At 36.9% G+C, this 23655-nt stretch overlaps 1 protein-coding gene across 1 annotated transcript in view; it reads left to right on the top strand.

Moving 5' to 3' along the window:
- HECW1 (HECT, C2 and WW domain containing E3 ubiquitin protein ligase 1) overlaps positions 1-23655 on the top strand; it is a 240934-nt gene that overhangs the window by 90654 nt on the left and 126625 nt on the right. The window contains exon 5 of the mRNA XM_047096449.1: positions 4766-4935. Within this exon, the coding sequence (XP_046952405.1) occupies positions 4766-4935 (170 nt within the window). The remainder of the gene's footprint in view (positions 1-4765; positions 4936-23655) is intronic.

Raw genomic sequence — 23655 nt, 5'->3', positions numbered from 1 at the left:
AACAATTATAGCAAGGTTGCGGGATGCAAGTCAATTGCTTTCCTACATACCAGCAATAACAAGTGGAATTTAAAATTAAATACACAATACCTTTTTATATTTGCACCTCCCCCAATGAAATATTTAGGTATAAACCTAAGAAAATATGTACAAGGTCTATGTAAGGAAAACTACAAAAACTTTGATGAATGAAATTTAAAAAGAACTAACTGAGTGGAAGATACTCCATGTTGATAGATTAAAAAACTCAGTGTTGTCAGAGTTTCAGTTTTTCTATAGAATCAATGCAATCCCAATTAAAACCTGAGCAAATCATTTTGTGGATATTGATAAAATGACTCTCAAACTAATAGAGAGAGGCAAAAGACCCAGAATAGCCAACACAATATGAAGGAGCAGATCAAAGTTGGAGAACTGACTTATTCAACTTTAAGACTCACCACAGCTATGGTAACCAAGATAGCATGGTATTGGTGAAACAACAACAACAACAACAACAAAACAATAAATCAATGGAACAGAATAGAATACTCAGAAATAGATGCACATAAATTTGGTCAACTGAACATTGACAAAGGAGCAATAGCAATACATTGGAGCAAAGACAGTCTTTTCAACAAATGATGCTAAAACTACTGGGCATCCACATGCGGAAAAAAAAAAATCTATATTCAGAACTTAACTCTTCACAAAAATTGACTCAACCCACTAAAAAACTGTTAAAACTAATAAATTCAGTAAAGTTGCAGGATACAAAATCAAAATACAAGAATCTGCTATGTTTTAATACTAATAATGAACTGTCACAAAGAGAAATTAAGTAAAAAATCCTATTTACAATTGCATCAAAAAAAGACCAAAATACTTAGGAATAAATGTAACTAAAGAGGTAAAAGACCTGTACACTGAAAACAAGAAAACATTGATGAAAGAAATGGAAGAAGACACAAATAAATGGGAAGATAGCCCATGCTCATGGATGAGAAGAATAATGTAGTTAAAATTCCCATACTATCGAAAGCAATCTACACATTTGATGCAACCTCTATCAATATTCCAATGGCATTTTTCACAGAAATAGAATAAAGAATTCTAAAATTTGTATGGGACCACAAAAGACCCAAATAACCAAGGCAATCTTAAGAAAGAACAAAGTTGGAGAAATCATGATTCCTGGTTTCAAACTATATTACAAAACTATAGCAATCCAAACAGTATGGTATTTATATAAAAACAAGACACACAGATCAAAGAAACAGAATAGAGAGCCCAGAAAGAAACACACATATTATGGTCAATTAATTTACAGCAAAGGAACCAAGAATGGGGAAAAGGACAATCTATTCAATAAATGGTGCTGAGAAAACTGGACAGCCACATGCAAAAGAATGAAACTAGGCCACTATCTTACACCATCCACAAAAATAACTCAAAATGCATTAAAGACTTGAACAAAAGACCTGAAATCATAACATTCCTGGAAGAAAATATAGGCAGTAAGGTCCTTGACATCAGTCTTGGTGATGATATTTTTTGGATTTAACACCAAAAGCAAAGGCAACAAAAGCAAAAATAAACAAATGGGACTACATAAAACTAGAAAGCTTCTGCGTGGCAAAGAAAAATGTCAACAAAATTGAAAGAAGTGAGAGAGAATAATTGCAAATTGTATCTCTGAAAAGGGGCTAATGTCCAAAATATATAAAGAACTCATGCAATTTATCAAAAAAAACAATCTGACTAAAGAATGTGCAGAAGATCTGAATAGACATTTCACCAAAGAAGACATACAGATGGCCAACAAGTACATAAAAAGATGTTCAACATCATTCATCATTCGTGAAATGCAAAATATCAAAACCACAGTGAGATATCACTTCACACCTGTTAGAATGGCTAGTATCAAAAATGCAAGAGGAAACAAGTGTTAGTGAGGATATAGAAAAAGGAAAACCCTCATGCACTATTGGAGGAGATGTAAACAGTACAGCTATTATGGAAAACACTATGGAGTTTCCTCAAAAAATTAAAAGTAGAACTATCATAAGATTTAGGAATTCCACTTCTGGGTATTTATCCAAAGAAAATGAAAACATGAGCTCAAAAAAATACATGCACCCTCATGAGTGATACTCAGCCATAAAAAAAGAATGCAATTTTGCTATTTGTGACAATATGGATGGAGCTAAAGAGTACTATGCTAAGTGAAAGAAGACAGACAAAGACAAATACCATATGATCTCACTTATATGTGGAATCTGAAAAACAAAACAAAACAAACAAAACAAAACAAAACCACGCTCATAGATAGAACAGATTGGGGATTGCCAGAGGTGGGAGGTGGGAAAAATGGGTGAAGGTGGTCAAAAGATTCAAACTTCCAATGTAAAACAAATAAGTAAAGTGGATGTAATGTACAGCATGGTGATTATAGTTAATAATACTGTATTGTATATTTGAAAATTGCTAAGAGAGTAGATCTTAAAAGTTTTCATCAGAAGTTATAACAATGTGTGGTGATGACTATTAACTAGACTTATTTGGTAATCATTTTGCATTATATCCAAATATAATACAAGTACATGAATCATTATGTTGTATACCTGAAACTAAATATAATATGTCAATTATATCTCAATTTTAAAGAATCACTCAAAATGGATCAGACCTATGTGTAAAATGCAGAGCCATAAAACTCCTAGAAGGTAACAGGAGAAAACCTAGATGACTCTGGGTATGGCAATGGCTTTTTAGATACAATATCAAAGATGTGGTGCATGAAAGAAATGACTGATAAACGATGGATCTTATTAGAATTAAAAATTTTTGTACTGTAAAAAGACAACGTCAAGAGAGTGAGAAAAATTACACTACACTGAGAAAAATTATTTGCAAAACACCCATCTGTTAAAGGAACACTATTGTAAATATAAAAAGAACTCTTAAAATTCAGTATGGAAACAAACAAAAAAAACAATTAAAAAGAATGGGCCAAATATCTTAGCAGACACCTCACCAAAAAAGATATACAAATGACAAATAATCATATGAAAAGATGCTTCACATCATATATCATATATCATCAGGGAAATGCAAATGAAATGCAAATGAAATGCAAATGAAAACAAGACGCCACTACACACCTATTAGAATGGCCCAAATCCAGAACACTGACCACATCAAATGCTGACAAGGATGTAGAACAATAAGAACTCTCGTTGGTTACTGGTGGGAATGCAAAAGGGTACAGCCACTTTGAAAAGCAGTGTGGTGATCTGTTACAAAGCTAAACACACTCTTACCATAGGATTCAGTGATTGCACCCCTTGGTATTTACCGAAACGAATTAAAAACTTAAATCTGTACAAAGCTTGTACACAGATGCTTAAAGCAGCATTATTCATAATTGCCAAAACTTAGAAGCAACCAAGATGTCCTTCAGTAGGAGAAAGGATAAATAAACTGTAGTACAGGCAGATAATGGATTGGTGTTCATTGCTAAAAGGAAATGAGCTGTCAAACCAGACTAAGACATGGAGGAATCTTAAATGCATATTACTAAGTTAAAAAAAGCCAATCTGAAAGGGCTACATACTATATTATGGAAAGGTCAAAACTGTGAAGTCAGTAAGGAGATCAGTGGTTTCCAAGGTCTGGGAGAGGATGGAGGAGATGGAGCACAGAGGATTTTTAGGACAGTGGAAATATTCTGTATGATGTTCTAATAATGGATACATTTGTCAAAACCCATAGAATGTACACCACCAAAAGTGAATGCTGATGTGAACTATGAACCTTGGGTGATAATGATGTGCCAGTGTAGGTTCATCAGCTATAACAAATGTACCCCTCTGCTAGAAGATGTTGATAATGGGGAGGCTCTGCATGTGTAAGGCAAGGGGTATATGGAAAAATATCTGTTCTTCTGCTTAATTTTGCTGTGAACCTATAACTCCCCCCTCAAAATAAAGTCTTTCATTAAAAAAAAAATCAAAATGTTGACAACATTAGCATATGTCTCTCTAAGTTAAAAGAAAAAGGAAGAAGAAACTCAATACTTTTGAATTACTAGGGCAGAAAACCAACAACTCCTGATTTTCCGTTCTTACCTTCCTGTTGAAATGCTTGAGAAATAACAATTATTTGTACAAAACCTGTAGGAAATTCACTAACCAGAGCTCAGTGAAATCCTGAAGCCCAAGAGGGATGCCATGCAGGATGGGCAGCATGGGCCTGGGGAAGGAGAGAAATTCTCTGTTAATTGGTTTCCATTTTGGTTCTACCATACAGACAAGGGCTGATAGAACAATTATATTCATTGTGAGACTATAGCCCTTGGTTTTCTTCCACCTCCACTTTGCAGAGGAATTTTCACCTGGACCCATAGAATTTTCAAAGTTGGATTTCCTCCCTCAGTGTACAACCCAAGTTTCCTGAGGTGATTTCAGACCCTCACCCCAGCTTGCCTGAGGAATGCCAGTAGTCCAGTCCAGTAAAAGCCAATGGTCCTCTCTTGAAACACATCATGACCACAATGCCAGTTGAATTGATTTATTTTAAGGAATGGTTTTATACATGCCAGTAAGTGTTCCATATAATGGGTTCTGTAGACATACCAGTACATATTCATAATGAGGTGAAAACTAGACTGAAGACTGAGAAGATTTTTCCATGTTTTGGTTGGGCTTTACTCCTTGTGTAAGCCCTGATATGCTCTTTAACCTCACCAAAACACATTTAACTTAAAATATTCCTTGTTTTATAGATTTCCAGGCCATGGGGCTGAAGAAAGGGATGTTTTTCAACCCAGACCCTTACCTGAAGATTTCCATTCAGCCTGGAAAGCACAGCATCTTCCCTGCCCTCCCACACCATGGACAGGAGAGGAGATCCAAGATCATAGGCAACACGGTGAACCCCATCTGGCAGGCCGAGGTGAGTGCTGTGGCCCTGAGAAGAAACTTCAGTGACCAACTGACCATAAAGCAGCCTACATGCTATGCCCTCCTTTCTTAGAGCCCTAAACTGCTCTGTTTGTGGCTCTCCAGTCTTGGAAGGAGGCTGTGTTTTCTGTGGGTTATAACTCAGGGATCTTGACAGAGCCCCTCAAGGCAGTACCAGGAAACTGTTTGTTGCTCCTACACTCAGTAGCCCTGTTATAGCTCCTTCTTCTGATTCAGGACCTGCATCTGAAAGCAAGACAGCCTCTCTCTGCCTCTGTGTGGGAGAAGGAAGAGAAGAATTTTGATTTGAGCATTCTCACACCCCTCCTACATGTGTGGTCCTTAGGCAAGAGTGCCAAATTTTAAATGAGTCCCTCTAGACCAGTTCCAGAGATTCTAAAATTGCCAGGTTCCTGGGACAGGTAAATAGATAAGCCCCAAAATATCCTTGGGAATTACATATTGTTTGATCTAAATAGACATGAAACCTAATTGTGCATCCCATCTTCCTGCTAGGCAATTTAAAGGAGTATTGACAGTTTGTTTTGTCTCATGAAGGCCTGTCTCCACTCTCAAATGGGTCCTCTGCTAGCCAGGAGTGAGGAGGCTCCTGAGCAAAGCCACATGTGTGTCAGGCTGGGCTTCACAGTGGCTCAGTCTTCTCCTAGAGAACTAGCAGAAAGTTGTCACAACCCATTGGCAGCCTAGCTCACATGCTTTAGCTTGAGGGTATGACCTGCTAACTGTGTAGCTTGGGGAGCAAAGAGGCTTAGGTCATGGGAAAGGCTACAGTATAATGTAGGGGTTAAAAGCACAGCTTTGCAGCCACACAAACCTTTGTTCAAATCCCAGTGTGGCCACTTGCTAGTTGTGTAGATTTAAGAAATCCGTCATCCTCATTCTGAGCCTCAGGTACCTTCATCCGTCTGTTACTGAAGGAAATATGCGACTCCTACCCAAGCCACTTGCTTTAGACAGGGCTCCTTCCTTTATTCTTCTGAGTATATCATCTATGATGTAGACCTTTCAAACATTCTTGAGCAAGAAAGTGTAATTAGATGTTTTGGGGCAAAGCTTTTTCATTGTCTCTTAAATTATACCACCTACTTCCTAGGTTTAATTAACCCTGACCCAGGCCTTACAGAAGAGCAATGTTACAGCTTTGAAGTTAGAGCAACATAAAGGAAATGGAATTATGTTTAATCTTCTATGACTTTGGTTATCAACAGATTCTAAAGCACTGAGAGTACCAGTAGCATGGAATAATGAATCTTAAATTATTTGTTCCTTTAGTCCAGGCTATTCTTGCCAATTATTTCTGGTCTCTTCATTGCATTCCTGGGGATAATACAAGATGCCACAGGAATTTATAGTACATGAAAAAAAAAAAAGAAGAAGAAGAAGAAGCCTTCTCTCTTCTGAAGGACTTCAGAGCAACTTGTTCTAAAACATTTAGTCATAAAGGTATTATAAGTCTCAAAGAACATTTCAAAAATCCAGCACCATCAGAATGTTTTTTTTTGTTTTAAAATGTCAACTAGAATCTGCTTTAAGTTCTGCAATTATTTCTGAGTCTTTAGTTAAGATTTACTTCTCTCTGGAAGGATCCTGGCAAACTCTTGCTCGTCCTCTGCTCTTGACCTCCTGCATTCTATCCAACGTGCTGTGGTTAAAGTTGGTGTTCTAAAATAGGTTTTGCCACGTGTTTCCCTGATGAGGCTCAGATTGAGGATAACTGATTTCTCAAGTTAAACATCAAGTAACTAACTTGACTGCAAATCTGTACTTTCTTTTTTTTGTAATTTTATTTATTTATTATTTATTTATCTTTCAATTTACATCCAAGTTAGTTAGCATAGTGCAACAATAATTTCAGGAGTAGATTCCAGTGATTCATCCTCTATGTATAACACCCAGTGCTCATCCCAGCAAGTGTCTTCCTTAATGCCCCTTACCCATTTAGCCCATCCCCCTCCCCACAACCCCTCCAGCAACCTCCCGTTTGTTCCCAATATTTAAGAGTCTCTTATGTTTTGTCCCCCTCCCTGTTTTTATATAATTTTTGCTTGCCTTCCCTTATGTTCATCAGTTTTGTATCTTAAATTCCTTACATGAGTGAAGTCATATAATATTTGTCTTTCTCTGACTGACTAATTTCGCTTAGCATAATACCCTCTAGTTCCATCCACATAGGTGCAAATGACAAGATTTCATCTTTTTTGATTGCCGAGTAATACTCCATTGTGGGTATATATGTATCTTCTTTATCCATTCATCCGTCAATGGACATTCAGGCTCTTTCCATACTTTGGCTATTGTCAATAGCACTGTTGTAAATATTGGGGTGTATGTGTCCCTTCAAAACAGCCTATCTGTATCCCTTGGATAAATACCTAGTAGTGCAATTGCTGGGTTGTAGGGTAGTTCTAGTTTTAATTTTTTGACGAACCTACATACTGTTTTCCAGAGTGGCTGCACCAGTTTCATTCCCATCAGTAGTGCAAAAGATGCAAATCTGTACTTTCAACCCCTAAAGTATACTATAGTGCCCAGTGCCCTGATGGAGAAACCAGTGCCCTGATGGAGGTACTTTGCATACCTCCTATGCAAAGTATTCCAGGACTTTGGTGAACCAGCATCACTTGCCACTTGTGTCAGGTATGGATGCATTTGGCTCTAAGCTAGAGGAACTGGGGCCAGCTCTGATATTTCTCACAAACAAGAAGTCCAGACAGAGGTGGTCCTGGCAGTGCAGCTACTGATAGAGCCACCAAGGACTCGGATCTGGGTCTTCTCACTGCACTGTTAGCAGATGGCTTTCATCCTCCTGTCTTAAAGCCTCAAACTCAAGTACCAGGCAGAAAGAAAGCCAAAATGCAAAGAGTCTTCTCCTTTTAAGACTTTGCATCTTTATTCTTTAAGGGAAGCACTTCCCAGAAAAAGCCCTATTACCTGTCACAGGACCTCTGTTTGGGAAAACTTAGTGCTCTGATTCCCCGACTCTATAGATAGGGAGGGCAGGGGAGAAGGCGGTTGGACATGGGTGTTGAATAAAACAATTTGTAGTGTGTGCAGTGTACTTCAGCTCTATTCCTCAGTACCTTGCTCCTCAGACATTATGTGAAGGCCACTCTTGAGAGCTACAGTACCCTACTGCCTCTCATGCTTTCACATGGCTGCATAGATGTCTTTGCTTATCTGCCTAGAGTGTGCATTCCCAACTAACCCAACTAGCAATGCCTGTTCATCCATCAAGGCTCAACTAAAATATCACCTCCTGTGTGGGCTACTCCTTGACCCCACCCACTCCAGGCCTCAGGAGGAAAGAGCTCCTTTCTCTCTGCCCCTTTGTCCAGACCTCTACCATACTGCCTTTTATTTGCACTTCTGTCTTCCCTGTGAGAGTTTGAGTTCCTCAAGGGAAGGAATCACACCCAATTTTTCTTAGCACCTCCAGTTCCTGGAACCTACTAGCAATAGGTTATATAAGACTTATCTAGGGCTTACTATTGCAAGTGTAAACATTTTATATAATTAACTCAATCCTTACAACAACTCTATGAGATATATACTATTTTTATCCCCATTTAAAGAAGGGGAAACAAAGCATGGCAAAGTTAAGTAATTTTCCCAAGGTCTCAGAGCTGGTAAATGGCAGAACGAGAATTTGAAGCAGGTCATCTGCCTAAGAGCCTGATACTGATCAGTTTTGTGTTCAGATGGGTGTGAATAAATTCTGGAGAAAGTATCCATAGCTTATATCAGGTACTCAAAGTGATCAGTATAATCCCTCCCCTTCAGAGGAAAACTAAAGTTTAAATCTATAGCATTGGGTGATAAGGCCAAAAACAGTTATCAAAGAGCTTTATTTGGTCTTGCCAGCTAATCGTGAACTTCTGGAGGATAAGTCTGAAGGATTGATGAAAACTCTTTTAATGGGGAAATCCAGCTGAAATTCTTATGACTGATTATTCATTTAAGAAATGTTACTAAGTATATACACTGTAGTATAAATAGAAGCCCCTGGAAGGACAGAGAATAATTGATAGGTAAGACCTCTCAGGCTGGTGGAAGGAGACAATACAATGAAATATATGTTCTAATCAAGGTGTGGACAGAATGCTGCAGCATACTGAGGGAAGACTTCCCACATGGTGAACTGTGGACTGAGGTCTTGATGGGTGAGGAGACATTTTTGGGGAGTGAGATGGGGGTCATCCAGGTAGAAGGAACAGCATGTGCAAAAGCACCAAGGCATCTCACAAACTCTTAGGGAACTGTTTAGAAATGCCATGTGGTTGGAGCTCATGGTACACACAGGTAAGTGATGGTGATTGGGCTGGGCTTACTCCAGTTGCACACATCCAGCATGGCTCTCTTATTTCTTAAAAACAAAAGCTAATGTTGGCTTCTGGGTCTCACATTGTACCTTGGTGAATGAAATGAAGATTCACTGCTCCTACAGAATTCATGCACGTCTTTAAATCTCTCTGCCAGCAGGTAAGTGAGAACCAAACTGTCTTATTTCCTATGTACTGACTAATATACAAAAGATGTTCATGAGAAATAATTGAAGTTGCCTGCACTTAAAAGCAAGAATATCCTTTAATGTGTAGTTCAAATGCTAAATTTATTTCTGTGATTAATGCTGCATTAAAGTCTTATGTGATTTTTTTTAATTTATGCAAGTTCAAACTTGAAACATGTTTTTGCTGATTAAAACTTGCTAAATCTTAGAAAAATTATAGTTACTATCTGAATTTTAAAATAAGGAGGGAAAATGGAGAGAAATACATATTAAATGTAATATCAACTGAGAAAAATTTTAAAAGAGACTACCACGTTGATTGATTTATCTCTTTTTTTTATTATTATTACTGTAATTAGAAACTATTTTTACCCAGGGAACACTCTCCTTGATTTTCAGGTCTGTTTACTTTCCTGAATGGATATAATGAGCACTTAGATTATAGCTACACAGAGAAGTTAAATAGAAAACGGCAGCAACTGAAGAGTCTTGGGTTATTTATTCAGAGTGCCTATGTGGCACTATACCTCTAAATCAAACAAGAAACTCCTAAAAGCAGATTCTCAGAAATATCCAGTGGATTGAGCAAATATTAAAATCAAGCCTGGGGCGTTGGTGTTTGTGAGCCTCCACTCCATTCCCTCTGTCTCAGCCCTCAAAGCTGGGTGGATTAATCCCATACATGTACACTATCAGCCTGATCCAGTATGGTCACAAGATTAGAAGACAAGGCTTTGCCTCCCAGAGCTTATATTCTAATGTAAGAAAATAAATAAATAAATAAATAAATAAATAAATAAATAACAAGACAATTGCAATGGAAAATAAGCAACACAAAAGAAATATTACATCGTCATATGATGTACATAATGGAGAAGAGCTAACTTAGGTGGCCACAGCCCAGGAAGGACTTTCTGAATTACTGTCACATGAACTGAGAAGACAGATACACAAAGACCTGGTTAGATGTATGCTGCAGATAGAAGAAGTAGTTAGTATGAAGGGTCTGGGTGTACCAAACTTGCCATGCTTAAACAACAGCAAGAAGGTCATTGTGGCCGGAGAATAGCCATATGTGAAGGATGGGGGTGGAGTATAAGATGAGGTCAGGGAGAGAGTCAAGGTCCAGCTTCTTGTAAATCGTGGGAAGATTTTATGCTAAATGTGGTAAGAAGCCATTGAAGTAGGGAAGCATCATGTTCTGATTGAAATTTATACAAACATTCCTGTGCTCTGTGTTGAATGCATTAAAAAGAGGCAAGAATGGAAGCAGTTGATCTGGCTGTCATGGAGCAGCATGTGGCACGCTAACACAAAACACCTAGAAAAGCCAGATAAAATTTTTTTTTAAACATTTGTGATAACGTGAGAGAATGGTCAGGACAACAGACCTCATGTGGTCACGAATCTTGAGAGAAAGGAATTTCAAGTGAGCCAACTTTCTGCACCTGCTTTTATAAGAGGGCTAAGAAAGTAGGCCAAAAGCTGCTGAAGAGCAAAGAGGAGTTTTGTATAATTTGACTGCTGAAGAGCCAAAACTTGAAGTTCTGGATCCTCCAAGGGTAGATGTCCCAGCAAAACCCTAGATTCTCGGTTGGACCCCTGGCTGGCTGCAGTGAAGGATCAGGACAAACCAGTGGTAGAAAACTTCAAGACAGCTCAAACAGCTCAGTCAGTCTCTGATTAGTTAAAATAGTATCTCACCTCAGTAACAAGACAGACGGACCATGGGTGACTATTTTTGGAGTTATTAGAGGTAGATTTTAAACACTATTTTATATTTTTAAACTTAAGAAGCTCAACATAAATTTAAAAAATATATAAGTAGAAAATGCCCATTCATCTTGAAAATTAAGCAAAAAACTCCTTAAAAATACATGGGTCAAGGGATGCCTGAATGGCTCAGCTGGTTGAATGCCTGACTTGGGCTCAGGTCATGATCTCACAGTTCCTGAGTTCAAGCCCCGCAGCAGGCTCTGTACTGACAGCTCAGAGCCTGGATGGAGCCTGCTGCAGATTCCTTGTCTCCCTCTCTCTCTGCTCCTCCCCTGCTCACGCTCTGTCTCTCTCTGTCTCTCACTCTCAAAAATAAATAAACATTTAAAAAAAATTATATGGGTCAAAGAAGAGATCACAATAAAAGAAAATACTTTGAACTGAATAATAATGAATATATGACATATCTAAGTTTGTGGAATGCAGATAAATTAGAAAAGAAGACAAGCTTTGGGACCCCTGGGTGGCTCAGTCAAATAAGCATCCAACTTTGGCTCAGGTCATGATCTCATGGTTCCTGAGTTCGAGGTTCCTGGAGCCTTCTTCGGATTCTGTGTGTGTCTCTCTCTCTCTGCCCTCCCCCACTCGTGCTCTGTCTCTCTCTCTCTCTTTCTGTCAATAAATAAACATTAAAAAAAAAAGAATGGGGTGCCTGCGTGGCTCAATCGGTTGAGCATCTGACTTTGGCTCAGGTCATGATCTCGCAGTTGGTGAATTCAAGCCCCACATGGGGTTCTGTGCTGACAGCTCAGAGCCTGGAACCTGCTTTGGATTCTATGTCTCCCTCTCTCTGCCCCTCCCCCCCAAAAATAAATAAACATTAAAAGAATTTTTTAATGAAAAAAAGAAAAGAAGACAAGCTGATCCCAGTGAACCGAGTTTTCATGTGATCAAGCTACTGTACCAGTCCAATGAAGAGGATAAATGCAGAAATCACTGAATTAGAAAACAACTAAATGTAATAGAGAAAATTAACAAAAATTATAATGTAGTGATTATACATATATTAAAAAGATGAGTATTATGAAAATACTTACACTAATAAATTTGAAAATTTCAATGAAATGGAAAACACTCTTTACATGATTATTTTTGTCATCATCTTTAAGGGATAACTTACATACATAAATACAATTTATTACATACAACAAGGGGAAAAACTGCATTAATTTAAAGCAAACAATTTGATTGCAGCAAAATTTCAGGATACAAGGTTAATATACAAAACGCCCATTGCTGTACAATGGTATATACAACAATAAACAAATGGAATTTGAAATTAAAAGCATAATGCATTTATATCACCATCCAATGAAACATTTAGCTATATATCTAATAAAATATATACAAGATCTATAAAAGAATAACCACAAACTATATTGAATGCATCTTCAGGAATAGAAAGATACTATTGTCAGGACACTAGTTCTTTCTAACATCACTTATAAATTCAGCACAATCTTAAAACCCCAGCAAGTTATTTTATGTATATTGTCAAACTGATCTAAAGCTTGCATGGAGAGGCAAAAGACCCAGAATATCTAACACATGAAGGAGAAGAACAAAATTGGAAGACCAATGCTACCCAACTTCAGAGCTGCAGTATCAAGAAAATGTGGTATTCGCAAAAAAACAAACAAGCAAATAAACAACAACAACAAAACAAAACAAAAAACCTAGACCAATGGAACAGAGTAGAGAGCCCAAAATTAGACCCCCACATAGTCAACTGATCTTTGGTGATCTTTGACAAAGTAATAAAAACAATACAATGGAGGAAAAACAGTCTTTTCAACAAATGGTGCTGGAACAACTGGAAATCCACATGCAAATAAAAGAATCTAGAGACAGACCTTATACCCTTCACAAAGATTAATTCAAAAAGGATCATAGACCTAAATATAACATCCAAAATTATAAAACCTCTAGAAATTAACATAGAAGAAAACCTAAATGGCCTTGGATTTGGTGGTACCTTTTTAGACATAAGATCAGAAACATGATCTGTGAATGAAATAACTGACAAGCTGGACTTCATTAAAATTAAAACTTCTCTGTGAAAGATTATATCAAGAGAATTAGAAGGTAAGCCACAGACTGGGAGAAAATATTTGAAAAATACATATCTGATAAATGACTGTTATCCAGAATATACAAAGAACTCTTAAAGCTCAACAAAATGAAAACAAATACTCAATTTAAAAATGGGCCAAAGGCCTTGACAGGCACCTCACCAAAGAAGATATACTGATGGAAAATAAACATATGAAAAGATGCTCCACGTCTTATGTCATCAGGAAAATGTAAATTAAAATACAGTGAGATACCACAGCACACCTGTTAGGATGGCTTAAATCCAGAGTACTGACAACACCAAAGATGGAGAGGATGTAGATCAACAGTAATTCTCATACATTGCGGGTGCGCTTGCAAAACGGTACATTCACTTTGGAAGAGAGTTTGGCAGTTTCTTAAAAACTAAATGTACTCTCACAATATGATCTAGCAGTCAAAGTCCTCAGTATGTATCCAAAGGATTTAAAAACATGTTCACACCAAAACCTGCACAAGAATGTTAATAGCACCTTTACACATAATTACCAATACTTGGAAGCAACCATGATGTCTTTTGATTTTCTTCTAAATTTTAGAAAGCCCTTTGAATCTGCAAAAAAATATTCTGGAATTTTGTTTGGAAATTTGTTGAATTGTATTAATGATTCCATTCTATGAAATGATATATCTCTCCATTTATTTAGGTCTTTAGTGTTATGTAGTTTTCAGCATACAGGTTTTGCATACTTTTTATTTTTTGGTCTATTGTAAGTGGAATCTTTTTCTCATTTCATTTCTAATTATTGCTGCTAATATATAAAATTTTCTATATTAGCCTTGAATCCTGCATTCATGCTAATTTCTCTTATTCAGTAGTTATTTTGTGTGAGGATATTTAGGTAAACAATCATGCTACAGCAAATAAAAGTAATTTTACTCAATTCTTTCAAAACTTGTGTCTCTTGTTTGTTTGTTTGTTTGTTTGTTTATTTTTGGTATTTGCCTTATTACAATGTCTAGGGCCCTGAGTACAATGTTGAAGGGGTGACAGAAGTCATCTTTGCTTTTTTACTGATATTAGGGGGAAAGCATTCAATATCTCACTACAAAGTGTAACAATACTGGATTTTTTTTTACAGATGCTTTTCATCAGCTTAGGAATGTTTCCTTCTATCTCTAGTTTGCTGAGAATTCTTTTTTTTAATCATAGATGATATTGAATCTTATTAAACACTTTTCTACACCTGTTGAAATTATTATATAATTTTTTACTTAATTAATATGGTAAATTACCATGATTGATTTTCTGATGTTAGATCAACCATGCATTCCTAAGATGAATTCTACTTGGTAAACTGTATCATTATTTTTATGTATTTATATTTTATGTTGGATTCCTTTTACTAATTTTATTAAGAATTTTTGCCTGTACATTCATGAAGAATATTTATCTGCAGTTTTCTTTTATTAGCCTGGTATGATTGTAATGCTGGTCTTATGAAATGAGTTTTTGAAGTTTTCCTTATTTTATATATTCAAGAAGGGTTTGTGTATAATTATTATTTCTTCCTTAAATGTTTGTTAGAATATATGAGTGAAGACATTTTAGACTGTAGTTTTAAAATATGTGAGAAAGTTTAAAATATGAACTCACTTTTTAAAAGTAGAAATAGGGTTATTCAAGTTAACTAATTCTTCATGAGTAAGCTCCAGTAATTTGTGTCTCTCAAGGATTATTGTCATTTCTTCATGTTACTTTTCATAGGGTTGTTCAAAATAGTGTTTTATTATCCTTTAATGTTTATAAACTCATTAGGGATAATTTCTTTCTCATTTTTTAAAATGTTTATTTATTTTGAGAGAGAGAGAGCACAAGCAGGTGAGGGGCAGAGAGAGAGAGAGAGAGAGAGAGAATGAATCTGAAGCAGGCTCCACACTGTCATCATGGAGCCCAACGTGGGGCTTGATCTCACAACTGTGAGATCATGACCTGAGCTGAAATCAAGAGTTGGACGCTTAACCAGCTGAACCACCCAGGCACCCCATTTTTGTTAGCCAATTTAGCTATGGGTTGATTGGTTAATTTGTTGATTTATTTCAAAATAACCAGCACTTGACATTGATAATTTTCTCTATATTTCTTTGTTTCCTAATTCTTTCTATTTTTACTCTTAATTTTATTTTTTGCCTTTATTGCTTTCTTTCTACTTACTTTAGGCTTATTTTGCTCTTCTGTTTCTAGCCTCTTATGGTGACATTTTAGGTTTTGATTTTACACTTATTTTTCTTCTCTAATATGATCATCTAAAAGCTAGTAATTTTCTTCTAAACAGTGGTTTAGCTGCATTCCATGAATTTGACATTTTTTTTTTATTTTCATCATCATTCAGTTCAACACATTTTCTAATATTCCTTCTTTGACCCATGGATGATTTTGAACTGGATTGTTTGTAGTCCAAATTTTAGGTTTTTCCTAAATAGCCTCTTGCTACTAATTTCTATTTCAATTTTATTGTGATCAGAAAATAGACCTGATATGATCTCAAACTACTTAAATACATTGAGCTTTGTCTTACAGTCCAGCATATGGTATATTTTGGTGGATTTATTACGTGCACTTGGAAAGAATGTGTATTCTATTATTTTATGTAGTGGTCTGTAAAAATCAAATTCCAGGTACTGTTCTTTTTGTCTAGCTTTTTATCAATTTCTGAGAAAAAGATGCTTAAATCTCCTGCTATGATCAGGGAATTATCTATTTCTCCAGTTCTGTCAATTTTTGCTTCCTGTATTGTAAGTCTCTTTTGTTAGGTACATGCATTCTAATGTTTTCCTGATGAATTGGCCCTTTTAACATTGTGAAATATCTCTCTTTGAAATATCTTATCTTTGGTAACACCCTTTGCCTTGAAGGCTAATTTATCTCACATTAATGTAGCAACTCCAGCTTTCTTATATTTGATATTTGAATGGTGTATCTATTTTCATCTATTTACTTTCAAGTATCTGTGATCTTACATTAAAGGTGCATATTCTGTAGACAGTATATACTTGGGTCTTGCTTTTCACCTATTATGATAATCTCTGCCTTTAAATAAGAGTATTTAGTTCATTGCCATTTAATGTAATTATTCATATGGTTGTATTTAGGTCTGTTATTTTTTCATTTGTTTTCTGTCTGTCCATAATTTTTTCAGTTTTTTCTTCTTTTCTTTCCTTTTGGATTATTTGAGTACTTTTTAAAATTCCATTTTAATTCATCTATTGGATTTTTAGCTACACGTTTTTACATTACTTTTTTTGTAGTTGCTTTAGGGACTACAAAGACCTTACTATATTTTCATTATCTACATTGACTTAATTTATACCACTTCACAAATGTGTGGTAACATTTCAACAATATTTACCTTCATTTACCTGTGCCTGTGATCCTTTACATTGTATTTGCCGTATGTAGTGCATTTTACAATATGTTATAAACCCCACATGACTATTTATAATTTTTTTCTTTAAACAGACATATATATTTTAAATAAGTTAAGAAAAAGTATAGTCCCTCATGCTTCCCCCAGTTATTTCCTGTTTCTAATATTTTCCATTCATTTCTGAAGATCCAGGTTTCCTTCAGGTATCATTTCCCTTCGGTGTGGAGCTCTTCCTGTGGCATTTCTTGTAGAGTGACAACTAATTCTCCTTATTTTTGGTTTATCTGAACGTTCTAATTTCATCTTGGAAGATATTTTCATTCAATATGAAGTTCTGGGTGACTGGTATTTCCACCCCCCAAAACTTTAAAAATGTTGTCCCACTGTATTATGGCCCCACTGTGTTATGGTCTCTGTAGTCTCTAGTAAGAAATCTGCAATAATTTAAATCATTGCTCCCCTGTATGGAAGGTGTCGTTTTTCTTTGTTGGTTCAAGTTTGTCTCTTTATCTTTGATTTTCAAGTTTGATTATGAAATTTCTAGGTATAGTTTTTTTTTTGCATTAGTTTCCTAAGGCTACCATATACATTGTTCTGCCATATACAGAAATGTATTGTTTCATAGTTCTGGAGACAAGAAGTCCATAATCAAGGAGTAGGCAGGGTTGGTTCCTTCCGATTGCCCTAAGAGCGAATCCCATGCCTCTGCCCTAGCTTCTGGTGATGCTGGCAGTCTTGGGCACTTCTTGGCTTGTAGATGTGTCACTCCAATCTCTGCCTGCTTCTTTACATGGCATTCTAACCATATGTCTCTGTCCATATTACACCAGTAATACACCTTATACATAAATATACCAGTCACATTGGATTAGGGCCCACTTTAATCACCTCATCTTAACTTGATTACATCACAAAGACTATTTCTAAATATGATTACATTTACATGTTTAGGGCTTCAGCATATTTTGGAGGGACAACACAAGTCAACCCATAACAGTTTTCTTATAATTTATCCTATTGGTTCACTGAACTTATGTTTTCACCAAATTGGTGAAGTTTGGCCATCATTTCTTCAAATATTTTTATGTTGAATGCTCACTTTCCTTTTTTTCTTGGACTCCACATACTATATGTTAGACCTTTAGATATTGTCCTACAGGTCCTACAGGTACAACTGTAAGGCAGTTCTCTTTCTTCCTGTAATTGGATCATTTCTATTGATCTGTCCTCAATCTCACTGACCCTTCTCTATCACCTCCATTCTATTATTATCTCCATTCAATGAATTTTTTCATGTATTAGATTTTCTTATTCTAAAATTGCAATTTGGTTTTGTTTATGTTATTTGTACTTTGCTGATGATGGTTTTAATCTATTTAATCATGACAAGTATATTTTCCTTTACCTCACTGAGTATACTTGCAATAGATTCTTTAAAGTCCCTTTCTGATAATTCTAACATATGGGTCATTTTTTGTTATTTGTTATTTTGTTGTTTTTGCCATAACAGGCAGTTAGCTTGGTTTAGGCTTACACTGCTTTGTGTGTGGTGAGAAACAGCTCAGATCTCAGTTCAGTTCTTTAAGCCCTAACTGCAAGCTGATTTCATTTCCCCTGTGCATATATGATTCTGTGATCAGCCAGAAACTAGGGCTGAGTTTACAAACAGAATGTGGGTGCTTTCCTTCTTTGCCTCTCTTCTTTCTGGCATTCTTCTTTCACTCTTTGTTGATGCTGGTTACACCAGGCTCCTCTGCCTGGTTCTACCAGCCAAAAATATGTTAGGGTTTTTATTGAAATTTTAGCTGCTGTGAACTTCTGTTGGAATAACTGTAGCTGCATTCAGGTCAAAGACCCCCAGTCCCTTATTTCACCGAACAAGTTTTCACAATTCAACGGTATCATAAGTATAAACAATCCTTTTACACTTTTCTGGACATTGCCAGAATTTGGATTTTTTTAAACAAGCAACAATGGCTGGCTTTCTTCTGTGCTATTCTTTTTAAGGTGCTGTTAAAACTTATTAAACTTAAAAAATAAATCAATATAGGGGCGCCTGGGTGGCGCAGTCGGTTAAGCGTCCGACTTCAGCCAGGTCACGATCTCGCGGTCTGTGAGTTCGAGCCCCGCATCGGGCTCTGGGCTGATGGCTCAGAGCCTGGAGCCTGTTTCCGATTCTGTGTCTCCCTCTCTCTCTGCCCCTCCCCCGTTCATGCTCTGTCTCTCTCTGTCCCAAAAATAAATAAACGTTGAAAAAGAAAAAAAAAAAATTAAAAAAAAAAAATAAATCAATATAAGCTACCATATTGACAACATGAAGGAAAAAAATCATGTTTATCTCAGTAGACCCAGAAAATGTAGTTGACAAAATTTAATATTCATTCTTGATTTTTAACAACTTTCAGAAAACTGAGAATAGAAGAGAACCTCTTCAATCTGATAGAGGATTTAAAATATTAAGAATAATAATGATAAAATCTACATCATATTGAAATACTTTTAAACATCATATTAAAATACTTTTACTTGAAATTGAGAACAAGATAACAACAAGATAACATGCTTTAGCCACTTCATTTAATATTTTATTAAAGATCCATCCAATGGAGGGGCGCCTGGGTGGCACAGTCGGTTAAGCGTCCGACTTCAGCCAGGTCACGATCTCGCGGTCCGTGAGTTCGAGCCCCGCGTCGGGCTCTGGGCTGATGGCTCAGAGCCTGGAGCCTGCTTCCGATTCTGTGTCTCCCTCTCTCTCTGCCCCTCCCCCGTTCATGCTCTGTCTCTCTCTGTCCCAAAAATAAATAAACGTTGAAAAAAAAAAATTTTTTTAAAAAGATCCATCCAATGGAATACAGCAAAAATAAAGAAAATATATCACGATTGGAAAGGAAGACTGTACTTATTCTCAAATAACATTGTTTAAGTAAATAGTGTAAAATAATTAATAAACCATTAGAATTTAACCAGGTCACTAAATAATAAAAGGTTAATATATAAACATGAATTGTATTTCTATGTGCAAATAGAAAATAAAAGTTTTAAAAAGATGCCATTTACAATAGTACCACAAAACATAAAGTACCTAGGAATAAATCGAACAAAAAGACCTCTATATGAGTATGCAACATTTCTAAGAGAAATTAAAAACAGCTTAAATAAAGAAAGATGTTATATGTTTAAGACTTAGAAAATTCAATATTGTTAAGGTATCAATTCACTCTCAAATTGATTTGTGGATTCAGCAAATCCCAATCAAATCCTAAGAGGTATTTCTAATGTTACTTGACAAGTTAATTCTAAATCTATGTAGAAATGCAAAAGGTCAAAAATAGGCAAGAACATCTTGAAGAAGAAAAGCAGAAGGACTTATGCTTCCAGATGCCATGGTAAATATAAAGCTATAGGAATTAAGATAGTATGCATTGGCATAGACAAATAACTATTATATTTAAGTAAATAGATTAGAATAACAAATTAGATACATACACATTGTTTCATGACAATGGTGATATATTGCAATATAGTAAGGGAAGAAGAGCCTATCCAAAATTTGGTGCTGGGTTAATGTGCTATCCATATAAAAAACAAATGAATCTTGGGGTGCCTGGGTGGCTCAGTCAGTTAGGCATCCGACTTCGGCTCATGTCATGATCTCACAGTTTGTGAGTTCAAGCCCCACGTTCGGCTCTGTGCTGATAGCTCAGAGCCTGGAGCCTGCTTCAGATTCTGTGTCTCCCTCTCTCTCTGCCCCTCCCCTGCTCATGCTCTGTCTCTCTCTCTCTCTCAAAAATAAATAAACATTAAAAATTTTTTTAAAAATGAATCTTTAATGCAGTCTCATAGCATGTATAAAAATCAATTCCCAATAGATTATAAATCTAGATACGAAAGTTTAACTTTAAGCTTCTACATACAAGAATTCTTTCATGACCTTGTGGGAGCCAAAAAAAAGGTCTTAAATAGAACATGGAAAACATTAACCATAAAGCAAAAGCTTGGTTAATTGGATGACATTGAAATTATGAGTGTCTGTTCATCAAAACTCTACATTAAGAGCAAGCCTACCTAGAGAGCAAAGAACTAGTATCTAGAATACACACAGTACCCCTATGAATCAAGAAGAAAAGGACACATACTAACAGAAAAATGAACCAAAGACTTGAACAGGCGCCTCACAAAGGAGATTGTCCAAATGCCAATATACACATAAAAAGGTTCTCAGCTTCATTAGTCATCCAGGACTGAAAATTAAAAGTACAGTGTGATACCACTGCACACCCACCAGAATGGCTAAAATGAAGGAGATCAACAATAACTATTGCTGGCGAGGTATGGAACAAATAAGATTCTCACATTCTGCCGATGCTGGGGTGGTGTGAGAGGGAGGAGGGGGAGAAAGGACATCAGTTAACAAGCAGTTGCAGAAGCTAGGTGGGAGATGATGAAGCTTGGACCAGAATGGTGGCAGTGAATATAGAGAAGTGTAGGTGTAGCCATAATTAGCCATTATGCCTCACTTTTGTCTACTGGGTCCCTTCAATATCCTCAGCTATTATGCACTTAAAACAGGGCTCTGGCATGCGAGAGGGACTTCAAGCAGTGCAGGTAGCTCAGGGAAGCTCCTACTTGTAAGGCTGGCTATGAGTCTATGGTAGTTACCAATAACCAAAACATTATCTTACGGTTAAGCCACAAACCACTGCCCTGACAACTGGAAGTGTCAGATGTGGGCATGAACTCACAAGAGTCAGGTGTGGATTGACCACTTAGAGTACTCTTCTAGATACCAAGTAGGAATAGGTTGTTACCACACTTAATCACTCCAACAACATCTCAAGGAGGTAAGAATGTTTACTCAACTCCCTGCTAGTAATTAGCAGGGAAATGGCCAAAACCTGACTGACCAAGCAGAGCAAGGGGATCAGGTTAGGCTACAAGCCTCATCCTCCAGAGATAAATAAAGGAGCCTGGCCAAGGCTCATGATCTCTAGAAAGTAAGGACAATTGCTAAATGATTACTGTAATCAGCCAGCCCTAGCAGGTTTTAACCAAACTCTGATTGGTTTCAAATAGATTGTTAACCTCAGTCCTGATGGATTAGAAATTGAGAGATAATTTACTCAGAAATTAAATTGTACTTTTGACCTGGACTAAGTGAACAGTTTCATAAACACAAAAATCACATTTATGAAAGAAAAGCATTCTTCAAAATGCAAAGCGGACTCTGGTGGTGAGTGAGAAGCCCTAACCCAACAGCCCTGTCCCAGGGCAGTAGTTTTTGAGAAAGACTTTTTGAAGTTCTCTGATACAATGATCATCTAAGCACCAAATCGGTTATTTTAGTTCGTTAAACCAGGGATTTAAAATCATCTGAAAGGAACTCATGAATGAACACCCATGTAAAAACACAAGAGGTTCGACTCCATAATACTGCCTCTGGTTCCCAGGTGACGCCTGAGGCTCATCCACTGAACTCAGAGGCACATTTTTTTTTTAATATGAAATTTATTGTCAAATTGGTTTCCATACAACACCCAGGGCTCATCCCAAGCTTTTTCCCACTTTCCCCTCCCTCCCACCCCCCATCAACCCTCAGTTTATTCTCAGTTTTTAAGAGTCTCTTATGGTTTGCCTCCCTCCCTCTCTTTTTCCCCCTTCCCCTCCCCCATGGTCTTCTGTTAAGTTTCTCAGGATCCACATAAGAGTGAAAGCATATGGTATCTGTCTTTCTCTGTATGACTTATTTCACTTAGCATAACACTCTCCAGTTCCATCCACGTTGCTACAAAAGGCCATATTTCATTCTTTCTCATTGCCATGTAGTATTCCATTGTATATATAAACCACAACTTCTTTATCCATTCATCAGTTGATGGACACCTAGGCTCTTTCCATAATTTGGCATTGTTGAAAGTGCTGCTATAAACATTGGGGTACAAGGGCCCCTACGCACCAGCACTCCTGTATCCCTTGGGTAAATTCCTAGCAGTGCTATTGCTGGGTCATAGGGTAGATCTATTTTTAATTTTTTGAGGAACCTCCACACTGTTTTCCAGAGTGGCTGCACCAATTTGCATTCCCACCAACAGTGCAAGAGGGTTCCCATTTCCCCACATCCTCGCCACCATCTATAGTCTCCTGATTTGTTCATTTTAGCCACTCTGACTGGCGTGAGGTGGTATATGAGTGTGGTTTTGATTTGTATTTCCCTGATGAGGAGTGACGTTGAGCATCTTTTCATGTGCCTGTTGGCCATCTGGATGTCTTCTTTAGAGAAGTGTCTATTCATGTCTTCTGCCCATTTCTTCACTGGATTATTTGTTTTTTGGGTGTGGAGTTTGGTGAGTTCTTTATAGATTTTGGATACTAGCCCTTTGTCCGATATGTCATTTGCAAATATCTTTCCCCATTCCGTTGGTTGCCTTTTAGTTTTGTTGATTGTTTCCTTTGCAGGAGGCACACGGTTGGATTATCAACTGGCTGAAGTGCTCCTTATACTTGTCTGTTAGCATCATTTTACAGCCTCTGAGGAAATAAGAAGTGGAGGTTTTGAGAGTGCAATAAAACCCAATGCCTCCTAATGTCTCATGAATAGAGCGAGCTGAGTGAGGGCTGGCTCAGCACATCCATCCATGGGGTCAGAGTGTGCTGGAGTTGACTTTTGTGGGCTCACAGCGTCCACTACGCACATCTCTCCCCAGCCTATTTAGTGAAGTCTGCTGTGGGAGTATTTATACCAAGAAAACTTGCAAACACTACAAATCAAAGATGGGATGGGGTGGTGCCTCTTTCACTGATCAAAATTTGTTAAGCTAATGACATCCTCTAGGGCTGATACCAAAAATCAAAAGTGAGGCTAGAGTCATAGGTACCCGATCTAGGTGGATTTCTAAGCATAAAGGCTTGAGAGGTAAAGAAATCAAGTACA

This window comes from Lynx rufus, unplaced genomic scaffold (genome assembly GCF_022079265.1).
Source record: "Lynx rufus isolate CCGP_SWC_20201006 ecotype Redwood Valley unplaced genomic scaffold, mLynRuf1.p SCAF_4, whole genome shotgun sequence".
Classification (NCBI taxonomy): Eukaryota; Metazoa; Chordata; class Mammalia; order Carnivora; family Felidae; genus Lynx; species Lynx rufus.
The sequence above is the reverse complement of the archived record's forward strand: the minus strand, read 5'-3'. Positions and strand labels throughout refer to the sequence as shown.